Source organism: Echinops telfairi, unplaced genomic scaffold (assembly GCF_000313985.2).
Source record: "Echinops telfairi isolate 266 unplaced genomic scaffold, ASM31398v2 ScPeMD7_3533;HRSCAF=4204_0, whole genome shotgun sequence".
Classification (NCBI taxonomy): domain Eukaryota; kingdom Metazoa; phylum Chordata; class Mammalia; order Afrosoricida; family Tenrecidae; genus Echinops; species Echinops telfairi.
In genome coordinates, this window is record NW_022107431.1 from 38,527,595 (window position 1) to 38,538,159 (window position 10,565).

At 43.3% G+C, this 10,565-nt stretch overlaps 1 protein-coding gene across 1 annotated transcript in view; it reads left to right on the top strand.

Annotated features, from left to right (window-relative positions):
* NR2E1 (nuclear receptor subfamily 2 group E member 1) overlaps positions 1-4,362 on the top strand; it is a 24,236-nt gene extending 19,874 nt beyond the window's left edge. The window contains exon 9 of the mRNA XM_004701997.2: positions 3,962-4,362. Coding sequence (XP_004702054.1) covers positions 3,962-4,124 — 163 coding nt within the window. The 3' untranslated portion in view covers positions 4,125-4,362. The remainder of the gene's footprint in view (positions 1-3,961) is intronic.
* Positions 4,363-10,565: the final 6,203 nt, after the last annotated feature.

Below are 10,565 nucleotides of genomic sequence, written 5' to 3' on the forward strand. Positions count from 1 at the left end.
AAAAAACATATATATAAGCATTGCTGATCCCACAGCACATTATTAAACGTGTTCTGGTGATCCTTTTGGGTGGTCCTGAGGCTGGGCAGTGAAAGAGCCAATTGAGCTCCTTGGAGGCCCAGGCTACATCCTCATCCTAGTTAGAGCTCACCTGCTCACCCCAGGCCTGGGCAGTTGAGTTCAACTACAGGTGCCTTGGAAGAAAGGCACAGTCCTGTTCTGACACACGTGGGGTCACCGTGAATTAGACTGGCTTGGTGGTCACTGACTAGTCAGTATCAGGTTGGGGAGACCTCACTCCGAACTCAAAGCGCAGAGACAGGCATCGTAGAGTGAAGTAAGTAGGTAGTTTGGGTATACCCCAGTTTCTTGCCCTGGATCGAACCTGGCTTAATCTCAAGTATGTCTCGTTGGGCCCTGGCTTGTTAGGGTAGTTTATTCAGGGAAGTGAGCCCTCCTTGTGGAGTGTATTGATACCTGATTGGAGGCCCCTGGGAGAAGAAGTACCAGCGCTGAAGAGAGGGTAGCTTTCAGGCAGCCCAAGGCAGCAGAAAATTGAACGTGCACATCTGAGCAAAGACACATGTTGGACATCAAGAGAGGAAATTGTTAAGCAGTTTCTCATGTCTTTAATTATATGCCGATTTCATTGACATGAGAGCTGGGTGGCAGTGCCACCCAACAGAACTTAGTGTTTAATTTGCAGTGTAATAAGGATGGAATTATTACTGAGAGCGACTAAGCATAATGCCTGAATAATAATTTGGGGACTTAGAAAAAGAAGCCATTTTATTTGAGGGGAAACAGCCTTGTGAAGGAACCCTGAGAATTAGAGAATGTGGATTCGATTGCTAGCTGAGCATCAGCACCATGGTGCTTTTCTATACCCCAGCCATAAGGTATCATTTGGTTGATATTTAGTTCCATGTTTCTTAAGATTTTTTCCCCTCCAAACAAAATGCAATCCTATTGCTAAAACAGAAAGAATTATCATGCGATTTTGATAGGCTGATAGGTTGTCCACACCTCAGTTATTCTCCCCACAAAAGAGGGATAATAGTATTTGTTTGGGTCCCTGCTGTGACCATAAGAAGCCTATGTGCAATATAACAAAATACTGTACCATCATCATTGTTAACAACGATGTTAACATTGTTAATAATCATCATTGTTACTATGTTTAAATCCATTGTTGCAGCCATGATGTCTATCTAGCTTGTTGAGCATGTTCCTCTAGTACAATACCCTTCTTCAGGAACTGGTTCCACCTAATAACATGGCCAATGTGTTTAAGACGGAGACTCGACATTCTTACTTCTAAAGATTGTCCTGTACCTCTTCCAAGACAGATCCGTCCATTGTTCCGGTGGTCAATGGTGTAGTCAATATTCTTCGCCATACTTCCAATGTGTCATTTCATTGCTGGTCTTCCTTATTCATCGCCTGGTTCTCACATGCAGATGAAGTGATTGCAGATACTGTGGGTTGGGTCAGTGCTCCTTAGTCTCAAAGTGACACCATAACTTTGAATACTTTCAAGAGGTCTCTTCAGCTGATGTGACTGACACACTATGTCCTATGATTTTTTGACTGCCACTTCTGTGGGTGTTGATGTGGATCCCAGTCAAAATAAATCCTTGACAACGTCAGTCTTTTCTCCGTTTGTCATGATGTTGCTTACTATTCAGTGGTGAGGATTGTTATTTTCTTTATGTTAAGGTGTAATCCATTCTGAAGGCTGTAGTCTTCCTATTCTTGGCAATGTTATCCATACTTTCTTGGGATCCACACAATCAAATGCCTTTCATAATTAAAAAAAAAAAGGTTACCATATTTCTGGTATTCTTTGCTTTCAGCTAAGATCCATCTGACATCAGCAATGATAGCATTCCAATAATGATATCCTAATCCCACGCCCTCTTCTGTGCCCAGCTTAAACTTCTGGCAGTTCCATGTTGATGTACTGCCATGTATATAGAGCTCTTCCAGTCAGTTGGCCAGGTAGCTGTTTTCCAAATTTCATAGTATAGACAAGGAAGTGTTTCCCACACAACACCCATTTGCTGAAACATTTCAATTGGTATTCCTCCAATTCCTGAAGCCTTGTTTTTTCCCAATGCCTTCAGTGCAGCTTGGACTTCTTCTGTCAATACCCTAGGTTCTTGATCAGATGCTACCTCTTGAAATTGTTGAACATGCACAACTACCTTTCAATACAATGACTGTGTATTCCTTCCATCTTTTTTTGATGCGTCTTAAATTATTCATATTTTTTCCATAGAATCTTTCACTATGACAAACTTGAGAAATTTTTCTGTAGTTTTTTTTTTAGCTTGAAAATACTAAATGTATTCTTTCCTTTTGTTTTCTATCTCTGAGTTTTGTATGCTTCATTATGGTACTTTGTCCTCTCAGTCCTTTGAAACTTTTGGTTCAGCTCTTTAAGTCATCTTTTATCTCTCCTTTGCATCAGCTTCTGAACCTGCAAGGGCAAGCTTCACAGGCCTGATATCCATTGTTAAAAAATCGCTTCTGTCTTTTTAATGACCTTTTACTTTCTTTCTGTGTGATGTCCTGGATGTCATCCCACAACTCCTCTGGTCTTTGATTGTGAGTGTTCAGGGCTTCCAAAGGGTTCTTGAGGTTACCTTTTAGTTGGAGAGGGACAGACTCCAGGTTGGTTCCTGTGGACTTGTTTTCATTCTTCACCTTCAATTTGAACTTACATATAAGCAATTGGCTGTCTGTTCCACAGTCAGCCCTGGGCTTTGTTTTGGCTAATGATCATTGAGCGTCTCCATCTTGTCTTTCCAAAGATGTAGTTTATTTAATTCCTATATGCTCCATCTGGTGAGGTCCGCTTATGTATACAGTCATAATTTACGTTGTTGAGCAGAGGTTTTTGTAATGATTAACTTGCTGGTCTTGAAAAATTCTATTATATGACCTCTCATGTCATTTCTATCACCAAGATTCTATTTTCCAACTACCGATCTTTGTTTTCCAGTTTTGCTTCCCAATCACCTGTCATTATCAATATGTCTTCACTGCATGTTTGATCAATTTTAGACTGTCGGAGTTAGTAAAAAAAAAAAACCAACAACCCTCAGTTTCTTCATCTTTGGACTTAGTGGCTGACACATTAATGTGAATCCTAATCATATTAACTGGCCTTCCTTGCAGGTGTATATCTTTTACCCATCAGTGGCAGCCCTGTATTTCAGGCTCCCTCTTGAAATGTTTTTTGATGCTCAGAGGGGCATTGTTTCTCTTCATCATTCCCAGCCTAGTAGGCCAGGTGAGTGTCTGCTTCCATGTGTCTAGTGCCAGCCCACTCCAGCTCACTGTTACCTAGGACATTGAACAAGGGTTCCCTTTCATTTCTGACAACTTCTACTTTTTCCTGATGCAAACTGATTTTGTACATTCCACAGTCTGATTATTCATGGATATTTACAGCTGTTTCTTCTCATTTTGCATTGTGCTGCATCAATGAATGCAGGTCCCCAAAGCTTTGTTCCCTCTGTATTATTAAGGTTGACTCTACTTTGAAGCGGCAACTCTTCTTCCCAAGCGTTCATACTGTGAGCACTTCCCAACCTGAGGGGCTCATTTTCTGGCACAAAATCAGATACTAATTTGCTGGTTCTCATAAAGTTTTCACTGGACAAATTTTTCAGGAGTCCGTACCATCAGGTCCTTCCACCTAGTCTGTCTTAGTCTGGATGCTCTGCTGGGACCTGTCTGTCATGGTGACCCTGCTGGTGTTTGACACACTGGTGGTTTAGTTGTCAACCTCACAGCAGTACACAGTCCTGCTCAGAGGACAAGTGGAAAGATCATATGTAATCAAGCAGCCCAGATCTGGAAATGATCCTGGCTCTGCTGTCTTCAAGTGTAAGATAGTAATCATCACTAGCCACAGACTCTGACCTTCCTTTCCCGGCTTCTCCCATTCCAGATATCCCACCCAACCCTGCCGCTTCGGAAAACTCCTGTTGCTCCTGCCAGCTTTACGTTCTATCAGTCCATCAACCATAGAAGAAGTGTTTTTCAAAAAAACCATCGGCAACGTGCCCATTACAAGACTGCTTTCAGATATGTACAAATCCAGTGACATCTAAGCTCTCCAAGTCCCCACTTCTCAGGATGGGACAGTATCAGATGAAAGACTTTCACCCATGGAAAATTTGCCTCAACTAACAAAACTCTTCAGGAAGCATAAGCCTTGGAATGCGTAGCTTTCAGGAAAAAAGAAAAAAAGGTTAATCAACACAAACCAAGCCCAGTAGCTCTGACCTGCTGCTTCCACCAGGAGAGGGTTAGCCCAGAAGAAGGTGTCAAGGGACTGCTTGAGCAGAGACCCCCAGCTGCCAAGGGCTGGAGTCAGGGTTGTCACGGCCTTACCATTGTGCTTCTGCCCTGGAAGACAGGGCGGAGCTACCAAAACGGAAACACAACGCAAGTTTGCCTCTCTTTCCTGGTCTTTCCCATCGAGGATGCAGACAGCACTCCGTTGAACCACATCATGCAGTGGCCTTCAGAGCGATCTCCTGCAGGAGCGTTTATTCTCCAAGGAACGGTTAGGCCTTCATTCATTTTATCACAAGTTTCCATTCTATTGTCACACATCATGAAGTGGCCTTTGGAACTGAAAAGTAGCTTGTGCTGTAATTGGCTTTTCCTCTGTCTTCTTTCTCCTTTTTTCCTTTTCTTCTTCTTTTTAATACCATGGGCCAGGCAATTGGTGGATGAAAATGAGATTCTCACCAGGACTTCAAATTGGATAACATCTTATTAAAAAAAAAAAAAGACGAGAAGAGCTTTACTAAAAGAACAGTTGAGAATAGAGGAATAAAAACAGCAAAACCAAATAGCTTGGGGACGAGTGGTTGAGTGAGGCATATTGCTGTCCCGTAAACCTAGTGCTGAAACCAAAGGCAATGGGGGTCTAAATGCGTGGTTCGGCAGGTCACACCAGACAGCGGATGGACGGTGTCGTGCCAGAAGGGCCTTTAAAGAGATGAACACTAGAAGGTTTCTTGATTGGTCTGTTGCCAACAGTCTGAGACTCTTCAATGCCTTTCAGAAAACTCTGGTTTCTAGTAAAGCCTTGGTCACATGTACATGCGTGTACACAGCACACACAAACACAGACATACACTATCCTACACTGTAAGCTGCTCCTTTGGTATGAGTCGATACTTATGGAAATGTAGAAACAAACACTTAATAATAGCTGCTGTCCTTTTCACATTTTGATTCATTAGGTACTAGCACCAAGGGGGGGAAATCAGCACTTGGACTATCATAGGATGAATAAAACTTTTCTTGTATAAAGTGAATTAACGGATTTGTGAAGTTAAAAAGTTGTACTCATTGTATTTACAAAGAATAAAAATATATTGAATTTAAATGAGCGTTGCCTGATTTCTTCACCCACCTTCTTGGCCGACCTCACCCACCAGTTACAAGGTGGCAGCAGCAGCTGCTGCTCCGTCTGAAGCTCTGAGCCCTCCCACTCAGAGCCTGAAGAACCAAACTACAAAGGCAATTTCCTTTTACAGTGAGTCCCATTTGTAAAATGATGAAGAAAGAAATAAAACATAAGATCCCATTGCTCGACAGCTCTCAAATGTAATTGCATCTGTTAGAAAAAATTGCTGTGTGAGGAAGAAAGAGGCCAATTAACAGAGTCTTCATTCACTTCTCTGTTTCTAACTCTCTTGCCAACATTTCAGTCCTGACCAGGAACCTGAAATCCTTTAATGATCAGAAAAATAAAGCAGGAACTATTTTGATGAGGAAGAAGCAGAAGAAAGGGCATCCAGATGTTCTCCGGGAGTCACAGGGCAGCAGCCCCATGGTCGGAGGCAGGTGGTGGAGATCAAAGGTACCAAATGCCTTGGGGACTATGAGCTCCTCCTGGTTGCAGCTCCTGCAAGGACCTGGGCCAGAGACACAGGCAACTCTTGGCGAACATAACCATGCAGATTGTCTGTGTAAACCTTTAGTCAACCATGCAATCCTTATCCACAGGAAATGAGAAGGTAGTCTTAAAGAAAAGTGAGATACTGCAAGATGTAACCAGAATGTTCATGGCAGTGCCTTCAGAGTTAATAACGTAAATGTCTACCAACAGAGAATGGATAAATTGTGTGTATCTACAAAGTTTACCAGTAGTTAGAGTGAATGGACTAGAGCCAGTGAATCAACATGGGTAAATCTGCAATGGGATTGTGTGTGTGTGTGTGTGTGTGGTGTCAAACTGCAGTGAACATTGTTTGCTACCATCTATATAAAGTTCTATAAGGCACTGGGAACATTGGTGGCATAGTGGGTTATACATTACGTTGCTAACTTCAAGCTCAGCAGTTTGAATCTATGTGCTGCTCCTCAGAAGAAGGATGAGGCTTTCTGTTCTCTTAAAAGATTTATAAATTTGGAAACCCAAACTTGTCCTGTAGGATCTACTGTGAGTCAGTAGACCTTAGACCAGGGGTCCTCAAACTTTTTAAATGGGGCCAGTTCACTGTCCCTCAGACCCGTTGGAGGGCTGGACTATAGTTTAAAAAAAAAAACTCTGAACAAATTCCTATGCACACTGCACATATCTTATTTTGAAGTAAAAAAAACAAACAGGGCAAAAACATCCTATGGGACGGATAAATGTGCTCGGCGGGCCACATGTGGCCTGCGGGCCGTAGTTTTAGGATGCCTGGGCCTAGACCCTACTGCATTCTACTCTGTCCCTTTGGGTTACCGAGTCAGAATTGATTCTGACAGTGTTTGGTGGCTAAGGGGTAGAATTCTCACCTTGTGCTGTGGAGCTCTGGGTTTGATTCCTAGCCAATACACCTCCTGCACAGTTACCACTCACCTGTCAGTGGAGGCTTGTGTGTTGCTCCAGTGGGCAGCTTTAATGGACATGGATTCTGTTTCTTGAAGTAGGACGCTAGCAGTCTGAATTCAGGGTGCCAGTGCGAAGTAGACTTTCTCTGTCAGTTTTGAGAAAAGAAGCCTTGTCTCAGCTTCTCCAGCATGCTGCTTCTTATTCCTGGAAGACCTCCATGTGGTATCCCTCTTCTTCCCACTCGGGCCTCCTCCCTTCTGTGCCCAATCTGCTCTTTGATATTTCCAAAGTGATTGGTTTAAATACCCCCTTCACTGATATGGATTCATCAACATAACAAAGACGCTCTATTCCCAATTGAGATTCTATCCATATGGATAGAAAACTCACTGCCATCGAGTTGATTCAGACTCATCATGACCTTAAAGGACAGGGTAGAGCTGCCTCTGTGGGTTTCCCAGACTGTAACTTTGGAGTGACTGGTGGTTTTGAACTGCTGACCTTGTGGTTAGCAGCCCAGTGTGTAACCATTACACCACCAGAGTTCAGTCTAGGGATTAGGATTTATAGCACATATTCTGCTGAGAGGCAATTGAGCCCATAAGCATGTTCAATAGATCACATCACCTTTGCTCACTTTCTCCTGGCTAAAAGGATACAGACCAACCCCAATGTCAAGGGAGTGAGAAAGTGGACTTGTTCCTTGGAGGTAACAGTGATGGTGATGTAGGGGACTATTCCCTGAAGTATCATGAAATTCATCACAATCATAATCTGTTTAGGATATTATAACAAAATGACAAGCCATTAAGATTCCCATGACAAGCGCCGTATTACTGTTTCCCCCTGGAATTGCCTGTGCTGTTGGTGTCTCTGCCACTATGAAAGTTGGAGTCAAACCCAACTTTCAACCCTGGAAAAAGCCCAGGCTTTAAAACTCGGTGGTGATCTCCCCTGAGATTCTGAGCTCCCTGCTGAATGAAGACTCAGGATGAACTTCTTGGATTACTGTGAGGACCTCACTGCTTGCCTGGGTTTTAAGGCTAAAATCCTTTATGGCTGGTGTTGGGGGTGGTGGGAGATTCCAAAGCAGACTTTGAATATACACAAAGAAGAGAAGAAGAGCCAGTTACTGCAGTCAAAAACAATCTTTAGGTCTTCTCCTTGGACAAAAAAATTTTTTTTCTTTAAATCTAGAAAGGTAATTAAAAATATAGAGAGATTTTCTTTCTTAAAATAAAAATCTATTCAGAAAAACCATAACCAAACGCAACAGATTTTACATGTACAGTTCAGTTACATTGCTTATACTCTTCAAGTGGAACACAAACTCTCTCTTTTCCCAAATAGTCCACTACCATTAAGATGCACTCACTGCTCCCTAAGCATCTCATCGAACCTTTCAAGTTCCTGTTGTCAATTGGATGCCATATTGATAATTCCTTAAAAGAGTACAGTGGTCAAGATACACATCCCTTACTTCTTAAAGTAGACTATCTTTGGTTTCAAATGACCTCAGGGTTTTAGCTTCAGTTTTAAAGATTATCTCAGAGCAGGGTTTCAGGAGTCATCCAGCCTCAGTGGCCCCACGAAGCCTGAATCCCATGAGACTTTGGAATTCTGTTTGTAAAATCTCTTCCTGCGACTTAGGATTCTTCTATTGACTCTTTGATCAAAATGTTCTGTCATGGTTAACAGCGCGCCATCTAGTTCTTCTGAACTCAAGGCAAAGGAGGCCGTTGTTCATGGAGATAATGAGACTGTCGCAGGTTCCAGTTCCTCCTTCTAGTCCTGGGTCTCCTGGGGAGGCACCTTTTTGAGAGGACTGTTTATATACTCTGATGACCTCCGTTTGGTTTGAATTACTTTTAGTTATTCTTAGACACAAATGAAGAGAAAGAATGGGATGAATTTAGGAAGTGAATTGAGACTCACATATGACTTCACTTATAGTTCAAGGTTTATAACCCAATCTAGAAGCCTAATAACTGAACCCCTTGGCTCAGTGGTTGACTCTCTTAATAAAAATGGAAATATTTTATTTTTCTAGTTTATTTTTTTATGTGCATGACATCTCTCTTGCTGAGTGCATAGGGATCTACCTCCACCCCACCCCACCCACCACTTTTTTTTTACATCTATCATTGTATGCATGGTTTATCCAACCAATTTCTTCTTCATGGACTTGGGTTGCTTACATTCCCCTCCTCCATAGTAAACTAAACTGTCATGAGCTATCTTTCTATGGCTACTTCTGGGAACTTGGGAGAGTATTTCTGTAGAATAAATTCTTAAAAGTGGAGTTTCTGGGTCAAAGATTATATGCATTTTTAATTTTGATGGATACTGCCAAATGGCTCTTTATAAGGGTTTTTATCAATTTGCACTCCTGCCAAGAGGGTATGAGAGGGCCCATTTCATTGCTCAGAATTTAAAAGTGCTTAATCAGACACTGGCTTGATGAACACTTCAGAAGCTGTTAGAAAAATACAGAGAATGCATATATTTCTATTATAAATATGCCTCTGCTAAAATGCTTCCTGGACTGGTGAAGTAGGTCTCACCCTGTAGTCGTGGTTGGAGTTTGGCTCCCCAAACTTTTCAGCATGGGTCACTCTGTGAACATTCGAGAGTGCCCACATCACAATGACGGGAGAGAGAAAAACAAACGAGGGCAAAGGTGAAAGCGGCCCGGGTCGCCATTTCCCGCTACGGAGCTGCTGCTCCAGGAATCTCAAGCCACTCATTTTACAACAACACTTGTTACAAACACATCCAGAAATGGAAGAATCTTGCTCTCTTCAACTGAATAATTCTAGGACCTTTACCACAAGTGACTAATGGCTTATTTTCTATATGGTCTGTTTTGTTTTTAAATCGTGTTTTTAGATTTTGGACCCTCACTTTGGGGTGCCAAGTGGTCTTTTTTTCTGCAATTATAGCTGCCCTAGAAATGGGGGTGGGGGGACAACAGAGCTATCAGCTGCATGCTGGGAACCCAGTCCACTCAGCAGGGTGGCCGAGGGCAGGGTGAAGCCACACATCCTGGGCACCTTCGTGATGTGCCAGTGTGGCTGTGCTCCATTGGGAAACAGTGGTGTCAATGTCCCGAGAAGCCTAAGGCCAAGGTTAGGTCCTTAGGTGAGCCAGGTGGCCTTATTCTCTCCATGACACTGGTACCACTAGCATCCATCATTCATATATCTGGACACGGAAGAAGAGTGAGGGAAGACTCAGCTCAGGCACCTGTAAAATCCTCCTCTTCTATCTGGAAACCCAGGTTCAAGTCCTGGCCAATGCGCCTCCTGAGCGGCCAGCGCCTTGCGTGCCAGTGAGGCTTCCTTGCGTGTCCTGATGAAGCTGGACAAGTTTGGTGTAGCTTCCGGACTCAGACAGGGAGGAAAGAACTAGCAATCTGCTTCTGGAAATCCACCACCCCAAACCCAATGGGTCACCGCGGTCCATTTCCACCGTGCACTGGGCTTCAACGGAGCCAACAACACCATCAGGGCTCGGAGTGCCCGTCTCACTTCCTGTCCGCCCAGAGCACCCTTTCTGCAGGGAAGACATCGCCACCGCAGGGAGCCTTGTGGAAGGAGCTTGCGCCTTGTGGAAGAGGCAGCACTCTAGGTGTGGCCCCATAATCATGGCCTCTCTGCTCCTCGGGGTTTTCATCTGGATAAAGGAGCACAGCGCTCAGGAAGGCCCAGTG